General features: G+C 54.8%; 1 protein-coding gene across 1 annotated transcript; it reads right to left on the bottom strand.

The window, feature by feature from the left end:
- Positions 1–3,802: 3,802 nt before the first annotated feature.
- On the bottom strand, positions 3,803–10,836 carry PRSS27 (serine protease 27). Its single transcript, XM_037043448.1, has 6 exons — positions 10,690–10,836; positions 7,409–7,435; positions 6,625–6,787; positions 5,184–5,455; positions 4,666–4,835; positions 3,803–4,228 (listed from the first exon to the last, which is right to left on the bottom strand). Exons 1-6 carry the CDS (start codon positions 10,739–10,741, stop codon positions 3,926–3,928), a joined length of 987 nt encoding a protein of 328 aa, XP_036899343.1. The 5' UTR covers positions 10,742–10,836; the 3' UTR covers positions 3,803–3,925.
- Between the last annotated feature and the right edge of the window lie 5,469 nt (positions 10,837–16,305).

Raw genomic sequence — 16,305 nt, 5'->3', positions numbered from 1 at the left:
CAGCCTGCCTACCCTAGGGGGGTGGGGAGGGGCAAGAAGCTCGAGGACAACGGGAGAGGAGGGTGGGCGCTTGGTGTTTGCAGGCCTCCTGCAGAGCACATGCCTTGAGTCTTCCAGGGCTCTGCACAGGGACAGGCGCCACCCCTTGACCTCTTGCCTTGTCCCTCTTCTCCCTGCCTTTACTTGTGTCTACCCAACAGGTGCTCTGGCATCTTTCATCCTCCTCTGAGCTGATGGCAGCTGCTGGCTGGTGTCCCATTACCCCTTGGTCCCTGACCCCAGTTGAGGCAATAAAGGGCTGAGTCAGCAGGGCAGCTGTTGCTCACCCACAGAGCCTGTGTGCCGAGGCCTGTGGGGCCTGCATCCTTCAGCAGGAGTGGCTCCGCTGCAGTAGCTTTGGAGTGAGCTGTGATTCCCTGAGACACTGAAAGTCTGGATGCTGGTGCGTAACCCCTAGGCAAGGAAAGGTGGGGTCTTTGGCTTTGGGGGCTTTGATTTGCATCCTCCCTTTGCCTTCCCCTCCTCCATGCCTCACGAGTGGTAGCATCAGACCTAGGGCTCAGCTCAGGGCACACAGCCAGTCTTATGATGTCAGAGCCATGGTTGAACTCTGGTCCTTGGGGCCAGAAGGGGTCTAGCTCAGCAGTTCTCATTCCTGGGGCTCCTGTGGGTTAATCATAATGCTTACGTGTGCATGCCTGTGTGTGGGTGTGTATGGTGTGTGTGCAATGTGTGTGGATTTCCAGGCTTGGTTACGGCCCACGGGATGGGTATCTGGTATCTCTCCAACTCGTGCTTCACCTGTAGGCTGCTGTGGTTGCTACAGGGTGGGTCTTTCATCGTGGTCCTTGCCCTGGGTTGGGCTTGCTCCCTTCTACCCCTCTGTGGGGGCAGCAGATAGTCTTCAGTTCTCCAAGGTGTTCTTTGGGCTGCTGACCTAACCTGGCACTGCGACCCACCACCTGGCAGATGGCTCTGAGGTACTGCTTGGCGACAGTGTGGCGAGTTGTGTCTGAGCTGTGCCACTGCCAGGGATGGGGAAGGGGACTGCCCACAGGTGGGGATGTGTCTCCTTAATCTCTCTCAACACAGCATGCTCTGAACTGTGAATGGCGTGAAATAAACCTGCTTTCCCTTTTAATCTCCTGTTCTCTTCTGGAGTGTTGGCCTTTCCTCTCCGTAGCCCTCTGGTTGAGCATCTGCCCCGGTCCAGGTGGAAACAGTGTTGGGGAGCCTGGCGGTGGAGCCGAGTCCTAGGTTGGCCACCACCTTGGAGGTGGCAGCTTGCAGTAGCTCAGTGGCTACATCAGAGGCCCTGCCCAGGACCCCAGGCTTCCCCTCCCAACCCAGCTGGGTGTGGTGCTGCTGAGGGCCAGGCTGCCGAGGTGTCCGTGCCCTTCTTCCCTGTTAGCCCCACAGGACCTGACCAGACCCCTGCCTTGTAGTGGGAGGACTGAAGGGGTGCTGAGGGACTCCGGGGCACTCAGAAAGCCAGGTCAGGAGGAGGCAAAGATGGGATGTTGAGTCCTCCCAGAGGAGCCTGGGTCTTGCCCACCTCCAGGCAGTGAGGCTTCATTCTGGCCTCCCCACAGAGGCTGCGGAGGGGCCTCCTTCCAGAAACCACCTAATTGCGAACCAACCCCCTACCACAAGGCCTGAAGCTTTTTGACTCCAGAGCAGGGGGCCGGGGTCGGCCAAGTCTTTTTCCAAGGCTTCAGGACCCAGGGTCTTTCCCTGGTCCCAGCCAGGATGATCCAGAACTTGTCTCTAGGGCTACCCTCAGGACACATACTTCAGTTCCACCCCCCAACCCCCACCTTGGGGCCTTGGTATACCTGCTGCTCCCGGAGGGACTCAGAGCCCTCCTCTGGTCTAGAGGAGGCGCGCAGCACGCAGTCTAGTCCCCAGAGGGTCACAGCAGGGACCCGCCATCAGGCGAGTGGAGCCACCATGAGCCTCTGCCCATCATTGCACCTCCCGGTGGTATTTCCTGCCTGGAGGCAGGGATGCACTGAGCAGAGTGGAGCACCGAGGGGAATTAAGTATTTGTTCCCACTCTGTCCCTAGGGACAGTCCTCAGCAGGTGCGTATTGATTCTTCCATAAATACCCAGGTCTGCTTGCTTCCTGGCACCAGGCTGGCAGGCTGCCTGTGTATGCACCAGCCATGTGCATGTGTTTGTGTGTGAATGCATTATGTGCTAGTGGGTGTGCACATATGTGAGTGAAGGCATGGATATGCACAGGTGTCTGCATGAGTGCATGTGGTTGTGCTAAGGAGTGTGTCCATGAATGTGTGGATGTGTGTGCGCAGGGCTGCAGTAAATGCATCCCTGCCCTTCTGAGGAGTCTCGTCCAGTTCCCTATCAGCTGTCAGCATGGCAGGTAAGCCCAGGTCTCTCTCAGAGTCAGTCCACATAAGGGGGAAGAGCTGACCATCTGGCCACATAGAGGGCCTGCTGTGGATGTGCTGGAGCCAGCTGGACCGAGGCTGCCCTGTGGGCACATGGGCCCTCGCAGGAGGGCCAGCGCACGCTGGATGCCAGAGCTCCAGAGGCCTGTTTGCATTGGGTTCCTGGCGGTGAGCAGCTACAAAGGGGCCCACTGGGAAGGAGGGGCAGAGAAGGGAGATGATGTGGGGTTGCCGAGGACAGGAGGGTGGGGGCGCAGAGCTGGGCCAGGCAGGGTGGGTAGGCACTCCTAGTGCAAGACAACGGCTCCTTTCTGAATTGGAGGGGGGTGTCCTTGCACAAACCATTGAAGACTTCAGCAAATATAGCCTGAACTCCCAAACTCTGGAAGGAGGAGGAAGGAGTCCCAGCTTGGGGATCCGACAAAGCTTCAGCCTCCATGACTCTACGTGGCCTGGGCCTTGCCTCTGTGTGACACCTGTCACAGTGCTGACTGCCCATGCAGTGTGTGTGAGCTTGATGGGGCCACAGTGGTCCCTGCACCCCAGAGGTTTGGGGAAGTCCAGCCTCTGGGGCGTTGGGGCTGCAGGGTCCCAGTGAAGCAGTCACCAGGGAGTTTCAAGGACAGTGTGGAGCCTCAGAGGGAAGCAGTCAGGCACCGGAGCCCAGAGAAGGATCCGCATCTCCATCTCCTGGCCACACCTTCTGGCGGATTCACCATCCACCCAGTACCCCTGAGAGGCAGGTGGGGGTACTGTCCCAGGTTACAGGGGAGAAGTGGGCTCAGAGGGGATGGTGGTTTGTTCCATGTCTTCCAGTAGATGAGAGCCCCAACTCCAGTCCCCCACCCCCACAGCTTTGGACTCACTGGTGGGGAGGTGGAGGCTGAGGGAGGGGTAGAGGAAAATGAGCTGGGAGTCAAGGGGAACCTGGGGAACAGGGAGCCCCTGGGGGCCCCTGCCTCCTCACCATGGAGGTAGGAAACCATGGTTGTTATTTGGGGAAGTCTTGGGGTGATTCAGACATAGAAAGTAGGGGATGTGATTCCCCCGTGCTCCACAAAACCCTCCTCCTCCAGGACCCTCTGCCAGCCATCCTCCTTTCTACTGCGAGGGTGGTGTTGGCAAGGACAATGAAGCAGCCAGGGGTGGGAGCAGGGAAGCCCTCTGTGAGGGCGTCTTGGGGCAGGTGTCATGGGACACTGAAGACCTTGAACTCCAGTGACATCTAGCCTCCAGTGTGCCTGCTGCAGCTCCCTTCTCACCAGGACCCTTCCCTCCAAATGCCCCCACCCGGTGTTTGGTCCAAATCACAGCTCCTCAGTGACCACCCCCCAATTAGGGGGCCCTCTACTCCCCTCGTGCCCTGAGGCTCCACACCTGGGCAGCTGGCATTGAGTTTGGGTTTTTATTGGATGGTGAGCATAAAAATAACGATATTTGAGTAAAGAGAATCAGCTATTTACAAATGTACACATGGACTTGGGCTGCACTCACCCACCTGCCCGAACAAGGCTCAGAAGCAGGAGAGCAGGGCCGCAAGCACCAGGAGGACGGTGTGCGCAGCCAGGCAGGGTGCGAAGTTCTGCTTTGCACCCTCGTGGGGCTGCTGCCCCCGGGGGTCCCGCTTCTGGCCGCCTGACCCAGCGTGCTGGAACTGCAGTTCTGGGATGATGCGATGGATCCAGTTATAGTGGGAGGTAACCCGGATGTAGACACCTGGGCGGTTCCGGCGGGCACAACCCTCACCCCAGCTGATCACCCCAGCCTGCAGCCACGACTGGCCCACGAGGCACACCAGAGGGCCCCCTGAGTCACCCTGCAGAGGAAACAGGCACCATCAGAGCCCACAGGGGCCCAAGAGCCAACAGGTGCACATGCACGCACACACCTGTTTTCCTCCCTTTGTCCCTCTCCTCAACTCCCCACCCTAGGAGTGTCCCTGCCTAGCTCCCCTTGCCCCAGTGGGTCCTCCCTTTTCTGGCTTGGGTTGCCCATTTCTCTAGTATCCCCAGTTCACTTGCTCAGAGGGGTGTTTTGAAATGTGTTTTCCTGAGTCCCACTGCCAACCTGACTGCAGCCCTGGCAGCGCGGGGCGGGGAGCGGGCAGGATCCAGGAATCTGCTTTTCCCAGCTGACAGGATGCACAGCTTTGGTCTGGCTGTGGACCAACCTACCAGGCTGGGTTGGCTCCCACCTGGACCTAGGCCTAGGGAGCAGGGCTCACCCTCCAGTGTGGCCCATCCCAGCTCCTACCTTGCAGGCGTCCTTCTTGCCCTCAGCGAAGCCAGCACACAGCATATCATCCTTGATGGTTTTGGGCTGAAAGATAGACTCAGCATCTTTGCTGTAGAGTAGGTTGCACTTGGGTGTGTCAATGATGGGCACTGCGAGTTTCTGCAGGATTCGAGGGTTAGGCAGGCGGTCTGTGGAGGGGCAAAACAGCCTGCAGCTCAGTGGACGGTTCTTAAAAACCACAGCTCTGCCCTTCCCCATTTCTTGCTTGGGTTCGGACCTCTTCTCATTTGGGGCTTCGTGGAACAGAATTCCTTCTTCCCTTCTATGCACCAGACTGGACTCTCTCTGTCCTCTCTCTACTTTCCCACAGCCCCTCCTTCTGCATCTGCTGCCCCTTCCTTATACCCATCCCACCCGAGTAGAGATCATGGGTACCAATAGCAACAGAAAAAGACTGTTGCTTCAGGACGGCCCCCAACCTGCCCGGGACCTTCTCCAGGCATGTCCCCCACTCTGTCCTGCCCCTGCCCCCTTACCTTGTTCACTGGGGCTGCCCCAGCCGGTGACCCAGCAATTCATGCCCGTCTCAAAGACGACTGAGGGGTCAGGCACGCACACGGGGAGGATGTGATTGGTGAAGGTCACAGGTGCCTCCAACTCCACCAGGGCCACATCGGCACTGGAGGCCATGCCCTGGTACAGGGGGTTGCTCTCCACCCGCTTCACCTGTGCATATGTGGCATGTGGCCCTGGCTTCACCAACTGCCGTGCCCCCAGTAGGACCCGGTACAGGGATGTTTCAGAGGTGCTGGTAAGAAAGAGCAGAGAGCAGGTGTGAGGGGACCCCTCTGGGGTCTCAAAGAGGGGACTGCTGCAGATTAGATGGGGAAGGGGAACAGAGGCGTGAGCATTGTTCTGCTGCTGCCAGATACCGCCCTCCTGGCCTCCAGGTCCGCACCTGACAGGTCTTTGCACACTATCTTCACAAAAGCGGTCTCCAGGAGGACACACATCAGGGCGAGTTGTTTAGGATGTAAAACTAAAGCAGCTTAAATTTCTGGCTTTAACTCCCAGCTCCACCCCTGGCCAGCTGGGTGACCTTGGGCAAGTCACCTTTCAAGTTCTCTGTGACTCAGTTTCCTGGGCTATGACAGGGGGACAGTAAAAGACCTGCTGTGAGGGGTGAAGGAGTTGACTGCCCACAATGATGCAGCTGGGGCCAGCCAGCTGGGGATCGGGCCCAGCCTCCTGGTGAGCCTCGGGCATGTGAACTACTCCCTCTGACCCTGAGTTACTGAATTTAAGATGGGAGGTTTTAAAAGAATTGTAGTGCTGTGGTGAGGCAAGAGTGGAGGTGCCTGGGAAACCCTGGAGGTCGGGGCCGGTGTGGTAGTGGGGACGAGTAGTCTGGGCCTTTGGTCAGAAACGCTGTGGGTGTCACTCCCTTTCTCCTTCTCTCCCCCTCTCTCTAAAAATAAATAAAATATTTTTAAAAATTAAAAAAGAGAGAAGTGCTATGGGTGATCTTAGATGGGGGGTGGGAGGAAAGGACGTTCTACTCCAGTCCTTGGGCTCATCTGTAACCAGAGACTCAGCCAGAAAAGGGAGTGTCCTGGATTTGAGGTGTGGGAGAAGGAATCAGGATAAGAGCCAGGGTGTGGGAGGAGCCTGCCAGCATTGGCAGGGACAGGGCCTCAGGCCTGGCCAAACACCTCACTGATGAGACCGCAATGGATCTCCTGGATGGGCCACAGGAAGCAAAGACTGGGAAGCAGCGATTGAAGCCAGAATTTAGCCTCGAAGTTAGACTTTAAGGGAGCTCTGGTCAAGAAGGTGGGCCAGAGCTAGACAGGTGTTAGTTGCTGGCCGAGGTGCTGAAGCCTGGCAAGGTGTGGGGCTCTGTCAGCAGTGGCCCTGGTGCAGAGCCTGGGTGGTCGCAGGCAGTTGGTGGTGAGGGAGAGTGTGGTGGGTACTCACTTGGAGAAGCAGTGTGCCGCAGTGAGGACCCACCGCTCTGTGATGAGGCTGCCCCCGCAGAAGTGGCTTCCGTTTCGCTGGATGCTGACTTGCCATGGCCACTCGCCCTCCAAGGCATCCTGCCCACCCACCATCCGGTTCAACCTTCTCGGGTGCCCGCAGACTAGGGGAACACAGCCGGGGCAGTGCTCACTGGGGTTAGTTCCATCAGCTTATTCCCCACCCCAACCCCACATTCCAGCTTCTGCTTTCTGCTCAATTCAGGGCCCTCCCCGTCTCTGACCTTCTTGGGGACCTTGGGCATGTCAGATGCCTGGGCATCAGGTCAGCCTCTGACACAGGCATACCCCTCCCAGCTGTGAGAAAGGACCCCACCCCTGTGGGCCTCACACTCCCCACCCGTGAAATAGTGGCATCATGAGGAGGGTTGAGGTAACGCATGCAGAGGTCTTATCCCACCATCTGACCAACAGGGGCTCCCAAAGGACAGTGGGTACTGGGAGGGCCCTTCAGATTCTATCCTCAGCTTCTTCACTGTCATTTTTCCTGCCCCCATCTCCATGCTTCATGCCTAACTGACTCTCTTGTGCCATCTGCAATGTATATGAGACCTTCTTCCGGTCTAGGCTCCAATTCCATGGACCCACAACTTTTCCTTGGGGATTCCCTGTGCCCCACCCAATTATTCTGAGTCTCCTTCAGAGTGAGTGAGAGTGTCTCTGACCAGTCTTGCTGCTCTAACAAGCCTGCTCCTGTCCCCCACACCAAGAGTCTTAAGGCTTACCACTCAGTGCCTTGGCCCTCCGAGTCCCTGGAAGGGAGAGAAGAGGGGGTGATCAGCTAACTTTGCCAAAACCGGAGTCTGATCCTCCCCTGCCCACTGCTGGGCAAGGTGGCCCTCTTTTACTCCACACCCAGCACCCTGACGACTCAGGGCAGTTCATGAAGGGACCTGGCAGGAGAGGCTAGGGGCCTTCAGTTCTCCTACTGGACCTCCCTTCGAGGTCTACAGGCCCAAGCCTATGGGTCAGACCTTGTCTGCAAGGGCAGACAGACTCCTTGACGTACAAGGAAGTAATCAGAAGACGCCAGTAAGAGAAACCAGTCATGGTCACGTAGGGCAAGATGGCGTCTGTCATCCCCTTGGAGGCCTCTTCCTTCACACCCCACGCCCGTCCTTGTCTGGAATCTCTGCAGAGGACCCAGCCATAAGCACTGGTGGTGTGGGGCCTGCGTTTCCCACTTCGGACAGCCCAGAGCTAGGATAAGGGATGAGTCCCTGGGAGTCGCCTTTTAATTTCAGAGGTCTGGGCCTTACACAGTCTGGTCTGAGGCGCAAGTCTCCAATCTAACTTCAGTCCTGAGGCTGCAGCCCAGCCCCACGGGTCTTTCTGGTCTCAGGGTGGCAGAGAGAAGCCAGTCAGTCAGAGGTCATTGTGGGTCAGTCTTCCCAAGATTCCAGATTCCCAAGAGCTGACCCCTCTATCAGGCATTCCAGCATGTTCTGCAGTTGGACCCCAAGATTGTTTGCTGGGCCATGGCACCCTAAGGTGGGGAAGGTGAAAGGACAGGCAGAGGGGTCGGGCTAGAGCCTTTCTGGGGGCCCATTTACCCAGGATCCGTTGTCCCCCACATCTCTGGACACAGGCACAGGGCCTGCTGCTAGGCCTCTACAGGAACCTCAACCCCAGCCATGAGACACCAGCCACAGCGACAGTCTCATCCAGTGCCGGCAACAATCTGGAGATACCTGCCCCTAGAAGTGGGACCCTGCACTGCAGAATCTCTGGTTCACTGGGGGCAGAACTGAGCAGAGCTGGGGTGTGGGCTCAAGACAGCTGCTCCCCACCCTTCACCATTTCTCCCCTACTTCCCAACTTCTTTGGGGGCCTGGAGGGTGGGACAGCTGCTACGGAACCTGTCTTCACTCTGACCAGAATGGTAACCAGCTTCATGGAAGTGAGGGGCCCCGTGGTGGGAAGCACAGGGCTGAGCCACACATCTCCGTGGGGTGCCCAGGGACCCTGGGTGGTTTGTTTGTTGCTGTGGTTTTTTGATCCTCATTCTTCCAGCCAGACTCAGTTCAAAGGGCACACTCCCCAGTGCTGAAGTGCTGAAGTTGGATGGTGCAGTGCGAGGGGAGAGCTATGGATGCGGCAAGAGGAGGGGGACACTGCGGGGGCTGAGAAGACACAGGTGGGAGTGGCCACTCTTCAAAGTAGGGGTGCCAAGCAGAAGTGCCAGGGCAACAGTTGGATCAGGCTGGGCCAGAGAATAGAATAGGAAGTCTGCTGGACATTCTGTTCATGGATTTGTGTTCATAAGGAGCCTTTTGAAAATGCAAATATTCCCTGGGAGAGCTGCACCCTCCAACACCCTCATCTTAGTACAATATAATAGATTAATGACACCCGACTCCCTGCTCTTGCTTCTTTTTGCACATGATGCTCTGGTTCTCCCTCATCTACTCACCAACACTAACATACTTGCAGGCTCATTTGCTCCCTGTGGGAATTTTTCAGACTTGTCCTGGTTCTCCCCACAGCCATCCCTTTCCCACATATGCAGACAGATCCAGGGTCCACTCCCAGAACCAAGTGTGCATGCCTGTGGCCTGGCAGGACTGCTTTGAGGGCTTGCTCACAAGACCGCTCTTCCCAGAGGCCCTTTACTTCTGGTCACTACGGGTCCACATCCTACACGTTCTAATCCGGGTCCTTGAAGAGCTCTGCCCTCCTTGCTCCCCCTGAAGGTAGAATCAACTATCTCACCTACTGGCCTAGGAGCTCCTTGAAGTCATACCCACCCCCAGGGGCCTGAGCCCAGGAAATATAAGACAGAAGGAGAATGGCTGTCAGGGCTGGGCTGTCCAGGAAGGGATGAAGTGGAAACCTGGGCTCTGCACGGTGGGTGTCATGTGAGGGGCTGGGTGAGCCAGCCAGGAGGTCAGGCCTCTTGTCTGGGCCCAGGGTCCCCATGCTCCAGTAGCTGGTGGGGATGGGAGTGTCCTAAAGCTCTAAGAAGGAAGAACTAGAGGTGGGAGTGAGGAGGGTGTTGAAGAAGTCAGGCCTTTGGTCATAGCTATATGTGAGTCAAATGCAGGCCTCTGTTTCCACTTTGGCAATGACCTTGATTACTCAATCCAACAGGAGCAATCACTGTTACACCCCCTGATGGAGATGGGCTCCCTCAAAGAACATTGTTATTCTTATGCCAGGAGGGGAGACCTGGGGGGCCAGGAGAGGCTGGCCCTCCCCAGTGAAGTACCACCCTGAGGCCCTCCAAACCCTGGTGGGAAGCCTCAAGCCATGGCCAAGTTGTGCCCTCAGGGACCCAGCCCAGCCCTGGGAGGTGACTTGAGGACAGGGAAGTGAGGTGGTAGCTGGGCTGGCCAGGCTGGCTCAGGAATGCAGGAAGGTTTCCCTGGTAGAGAGTAGCCTGCCCCTCCAGGAGGGGCCTGATAGGTGGAGCTCCCTGGCTGGCACCTGCTGACCCTGACCCAGTATTAGAAGAGGGGAGAGGGATGCAAGGCTTGCTCCTCTGCAAACGCTTCCTCTAGTAGAAAGAGGAGCCTGCATCCCTAGTCCTCACTCCCCCAAGGCTTCCCATTGAGTCCCTGCCAGCCCCCTGGGGCTCCCAAGCTCAGGCAGCAGCTCAGCCTTGTGGGGGCCCAGCTAAAGGACATTCAGGGGTTTGGAACCCAGTGGGCCTGTGTCTTCACATGGAAGATAGGGAAAAGCCAGCAAAGAGGCAGAGGCAACAAGCAAAAAGCTTGGCCCATGAGTGTGGAGACAAGCAAGGAGAGGGGAGTAAAGCCCCTGTCCGTGTCACTGTCTCTTGGTCCTGTGCCCACACCCCACCCTGTCTTCCCCACTTCACTGTCCCAGATGGGACATCTGGACCTTCCCACTGCCCGGGAGGCCCCACCATTAAGGTGGGGAAGGGAGGCCTGCCTTCAGCCCCAGGCCTGGCCAGGGAGTTGGGGGCTTAGCTAGAGCTCCAGGGAGGGCAGAGGAGGCCCCTGTGGGAGGGGAGGAACAAGTTCCTGCAACATCCAGGACTCACCAAACCGCAGCAGCAGCAGCAGGAGCAGGGCCACGGCTGGTGGCCACCTCATGATCTCAGGCCTGGCTGGGGCACCAGGTGGGGGACAGCAGTGGTGGGATCTCCTGGAGCACTAGAGTGTGGTGCCGGCCTCCATGAAGTGGGGTTTTATGCTGGAGGTGAGTGTCGGCTTGGCTATGTTGCCCAACCTGTCAGCCTGGCCTGCCCGGCTCCTGTTGCAGGAAGGAGGCACCTAGAACCTTGATTCCTCCATGACCTGACCCTGAACTCCCTGTATCCCAAAGGGCCAAACCTTTCACCCTAACACACCTCAGGGTCTTGGAGCAAGGGTGCACTTGCTCCATTTGGGCTCTTGTGGCCTGGGGTTTTCTGCTTGCCACCATGAGCTGACCACAGACACCTTCCAATTGACCACAGGTCTCCCATAAGCAAGCTGTCTGTAGTCCAGAGGAGAACTTTCCTGTTTCATTCATTTATTTGTTCACTCATATTTATTGAGCACCTACTATGTACCAGGCATCAGTGAGCCAGAGTCCAGACAGGGTTTTACAATAATGTGTGTGTTGGGGGCGCTGGGGAGGGGGGGTAAGGTAAGGAAAAGTCCTGGTTACCTGGAAGAGCAGGAGAAAGAATTGGGACATGGGGGGTGTCCCTTGCTGACCCCAGTGCCCCTCGCAGGCTTTCCCCCCAGGAAACTAAGTCCCAGAAGCGCCCACCCAAGCGTGTCGTCCCAGGACCCACCCCAGAGTGGCCCCAACGCCCGTCCTTAGGGCTGCACCCTCTCTATCCCCGGGGCTGCACCCTCTCTATCCCCGACTAGGGGCGGGGTGGGGGAGGGGGCTTTCCGGAACCCGCAGGTCCGGGCGGGCGGGGCGGAAGCTGGTTCTGGGAAGGCCTGGCAGGGATAACCCTCCCCTGCGTCCCTGCCCTGGGCGAGGCGGCCAGGCTCCAGAACTTGTGGTCGTGATGGCGGAAGCAGCTCCGGGAGGAAGTTATTTGGCACAGGGTGCTGACGTCAGAACCCGGATTGGGGCTCCGGTGGCCACTCCCCGTCCGGGCAGCGGGGTCAGCGTGGGGGCGAGGCTCTGTGTAAGGTCTGGAGCTCCCCAATAGGCCTGGGGTGGAGAGGGGCGCTGGATGGCAGGCCGAATGCCGCCTCAGTTTCCCTTCCTGAGCAATAGGTGTGTGCGTGGATTGGGTGTGCTGTGGTGCACCGCAGGAGCAGGAGGCAGTGAAGGCCCGGGGTCGCTGGCCCCTGGGCGGAGCTGGGTTACGGCCCCCACCTCACTCCAGCCTCGATCTGGGCCTTGGCAGGCGCTCCTGGTCAGTGCGTCCCAGTGCTCCAGTGGACGCCATTAGCAGCGCCTGGCCAGCCTGGCAGGATGCGTGCGGCCAAGTACCTCTCCGGCCTCTCACTCCACCCCTTCTACGGGGAGGTGGGGCACCCTCAATTAGGGCTTGCCAATAGGTGCTGGCCCACCCTCTCCCATTCCCTGCCTCCCCCGCCCCTCCTCTGCACCTAACCCGCAGTGTCCCTGCGGTACGTGGGTGGGGTGTGTGAGCCACCTGCGGGGGCCGCAGGGAATGAGGGAGCGCAGAGTTTGGGAAAGATCCCAGACTCGTTTGTTCATTCATTCCTTCTGTACTTTTTTAGCGTATTTGCTGCCCAATACTGTTCCAGTTATGAGAAATAGCGAGGTGAACAAAACAGACTTTAGCTGAAGGTGGGGAGGATATGGCAACCCACAGTTTAGGCTGATCACAGACTGTGGAAAGTGGTTTGAAACGTCCAGGACCACGTTTCTCCAAGCACCTGACGGTCAATTCCCGCATCTCACTGCAAGTTCTGACTCTTTTGGTCAAGTGCTTCCGCTGCCACGCCTACTTTTAAAGCCAATTATCTAAGGGGTAGCTCTGCCTTAAAATCAGACGAGCAACAAAAATTAAGGTGTGATCGTAAGTAAGGATGTCACAGAAAGTTGGACTCAGAGGACCCAGATAGTCACTCTGGTGACTGGAGAAAACAGCAGCTTGGACTTAACCCGACACCCTTGGGCCTGAGTCAAGGCTGAGGTGGGAGTCGGGCAGGGGGCCCGCATGGGCAGGAAGCCTGGTCCATTCCTCACCCTCTCCACCAAACAAATGAGGAGTATTGGGATCCAGAGGGATTCAGAGATTTAAATATGGTTTAAGAAGTGAATCCTTACCAAAAAGAAGTAGAAGAAGTGGATATTTATCAGCTCTGGAAGGGGAAGCATTTTCAAATATTGGAAGTCAGTGGACAACACAACAGAAAAAGAGATGTCGGTCGCCTTTAAGCTAACAAATGCCAGGAAAATTGGTTACAAAATCAAAAGGCAAAAATAGGAAAAATATTAACAGGAAATGTAGCATGGTACTCAAGAAATTGATTAAAAAACAAAAACAAAACCACTGTGATCTCTCCTGGTGGGGTGGGTCATCTGGTTGGAGCATAGTCCTGTGCACCAAAATTTGTGGGTTCGATTCCCAGTCAGGCACATACCTAGTTGCAGATTCGATCAGTTTGGTCATATATGGGAGGCAACCAATTGATGTTTCCTCTCTCACATCAATGTTTCTCTCTCTCATCCTCTACCTCTCTCTCTAAAGTCAATAAAAACGCCCTCAGGTGAGGACTAAGGGGAAAAAAGATTGGTTTAGAAAAACACTGAAACACTAAAGGTGAAATTAATGAAGGACACAGGTCACAAAAGAGGAAACCAATTTGGTTAATGGACAAATGTTCAGCCTCAGCAGTTAAATGAATGCAAATCAAAAGCACAGCAAAGACAGGCCAGTTCTCTGTGGGGTTAGCATGGCACTGGAGGAATGCTGCTCGTCAGGGCTGTGGGGAAATGGGCCGGCTGGTGGGCATGTAACTGGCACAGCCCTTTTGTAAATCAGTTTGCCAGTCTGTGGCTTCAGCTTTTTAAAATAGTTATTCCTGCCCTGGCTGGTGTGGCTCAGTGGATCGAGCGCCAGCCCAGAGACCAAAGGGTCACCAGTTTGATTCCCAGTCAGGGCACATGCCTGGGGTGTGGGTTTGGACCCTGGTGGGGGTGCATACAAGAGGCAACTGATCAATTTTTCTCTCTCACATAGATGTTTCTCTCCTTCTCTTTCCCCCTTTCTTCCCCCCTCCAAAAAAGTCTTAAAAACAACACTTATCCAAACAAATAACAGTTAAAAAAGATAACATTTTCATGAAGATTGGATAAATATGAAGAATGTTAATGATATAAGGGCAAATAAAAAAAGGACAGGCATGGCCCTGGTTGGTATGGCTCAATGGATTGAGCACTGGCTTGTGAACCAAAGGGTTGCCTGTTCAGTTCCCAGGCAGGGCATATGACTGGGTTGTGGGCCAGGTCTCCATTTGGGGGCGCATGAGAGGCAACCACACATTGAAGTTTCCCTCCCTCTCTTTCTCCCTCCCTTCCCTTCTCTCTAAAAATAAATAATAATAATAATAATAGAGGACAGATATGAAGATTTGTAGAAAGTATAATTGCTATGAATTTCAAAGGAATAGCAATATTCAAAAGAAAAGCAGCAGAATGTTCATTCAGCAATGACCAGCCAGGAGTGGCTCTGTCGTCATGTGGAGGTTTTTCAAAAGCAGATGACAGGAACTTAGACTCATGGAACACAATGGGTGTTCATGGGACCTTTGGTCTTGGTTAGTGGAACCCAGTTCGTGGGACTATCCTGTGTTGCCCCAGTTGAAGGAAGAGCTGCAGGACCCAGGGTGGTTCTGCAGCCTCCCGTTTAACCCAAAGGATGCTCTTCCTCCCTCTAGCAGGGATTGCATTCTGTGTTCCCTCAGATGACTCCCTGGGCTGGGAACATGGCCACCCACTGAGTCTCTTCGTTAGGAGATGTCAGCTAAGAGGTCCAGAGCTACTTTGCCTCTGTCTGCAGAAAGATTGTTCATTCGGAATGAACAGTCCCAGGGAAGGACGTTAACTGGCCCAGCTTGACTCCTGGCCCTATGTCGCATGGCCCCAGGACAGTTTGTTCGAAGAACAGAGGAGGAAGGAAAGATGCTGGTCAGTTAGCTGTAACAAGCACCACACTTTCAGTCAAGTGTGAGAGTGAAATAAAGACATTTTCAGACATGGGAGATATCAAAAAAGATACTCCCCATGCACTATTCTTGGGAAGCCACTAGAGGAAAAATGTTTTCTGACTAAGGCGTAAACCAAGAAAGTAGGAAATGTGGGCTGTAGAAAACAGAGATCGAACACAGAAAATAAGTGAAGGGAGTCTCCGGGATGCTGGTGAAGGGAGAATCCAGAATGGCAGCTGTGCCACAAGCATAGAGGGCAATCAGTCCCGACGGGAACACAAGAGACAGGAATGCTGACCTTGTCACCATCATGCTCTCTGACGTCGCACTATCTTTTCAATCTGATGAAACTACTGAATGGTGTGCTCCACCAAAACAAGATGTAAATGAAGAAAGAGGAACTCAAGACACCTAGGACATAGGCAAATGGAATTCCAAGGATGACATCTAAAGGGACAACCCAGAGAGAAAGAAAATGGGGATCTCAAGGAAGGATGCAACAGAGAAAAGGGGAAGAAAAGGAAGCGATATATTTCCTAATGGAGTTGACCTGGTGGAAAGTCTGGGTAGGTACAATAGAAATGAACAACAACAAAGGCAATTATTTACTTCAGTAAAAAAATTTAAGAAAGGAAATATAGTATACTACAAGGCTTGGCCAGCACCCCAGAGTTTCATCCCATTATGGCATCAGCCAGGCTCAAAGTCTAGGATGTCACTAAATCAGATTCAGGTGCAGATGAGGCTTCTCAGGCATGGCTCCTCACCATCTGAAGAACTGTGAACTAAAGAGTTCACTTTGCGTACCCAACACACAATGGTGAGAAGGGGCAGAATAACCACAACAGACAACCCCCACCTGTCAATTACCAGTCCATAGCATTTCTGAAGTCCAGCTAGGCACATGCTGCTACTTCTTTCTACTCCGGGAGCAAGGCATGTGTGTTGTGTAGAATCTCTGGGAGTGGTTCTTCATGACTCTTAACTCTACCTTCTGGGCTTTTGGCTCTGGCTTCTGAGTCATCCATCCTTTTCTATAAGAAATTGTCCATGTCTGTGGCTGAATTACTTTGCCAGCCAGCTACTTGTTTGTAGAAAGTTGAGAATCTAAAGAACCCATCTACTTCAGTTCAGGTCCATATAATTTGCTGACTTCTAATCAGTAATAATGGAGGCCGGAAGACAATGGAATATCTTTAAAGTGTGAGAGGATGATAATGATGATGATATATGTCAAACCATAGGTCTATACCCAATGAAAATACTCTTCAAGAATTTGGGAGAGGATGACTTTCATACATGGCCACATCTGGACAGGAGATTTTTGGAGAAGTGCCACAGTTGTCCAGTCTTGAGGAAGTACTTTGTGTTTGTCAGAAGCACATAGCTAATGTGATGAGAAATGTTTATCATTAATGAACTATAATGTGAAATTCTCTGGAACCCTTCGTATGAAATGGTAAAACCCAAGAGAAGGCTAAGAGGCAAGCTGAAATCTATAAGCAGCTTTTAAAAAATGTGAGCCC

This window comes from Sturnira hondurensis, unplaced genomic scaffold (assembly GCF_014824575.4).
Source record: "Sturnira hondurensis isolate 20B ecotype Veracruz unplaced genomic scaffold, ASM1482457v3 Scaffold0004089, whole genome shotgun sequence".
Lineage (NCBI taxonomy): Eukaryota > Metazoa > Chordata > Mammalia > Chiroptera > Phyllostomidae > Sturnira > Sturnira hondurensis.
The sequence above is the reverse complement of the archived record's forward strand: the minus strand, read 5'-3'. Positions and strand labels throughout refer to the sequence as shown.

What these genes read in the sequence shown, in the direction of transcription:
- PRSS27 (XM_037043448.1), bottom strand. Translation starts at nt 10,741, where the DNA reads ATGAGGTGGCCACCAGCCGTGGCCCTGCTCCTGCTGCTGCTGCTGCGG. An exon ending in GCTGCTGCTGCTGCGGTTTG is followed by an intron (nt 7,436 to 10,689) that starts GTGAGTCCTGGA and finishes TCTCCCTTCCAG; the next exon opens with GGACTCGGAGGGCCAAGGCA. An exon ending in GCGGCACACTGCTTCTCCAA is followed by an intron (nt 5,456 to 6,624) that starts GTGAGTACCCAC and finishes CTTTCTTACCAG; the next exon opens with CACCTCTGAAACATCCCTGT.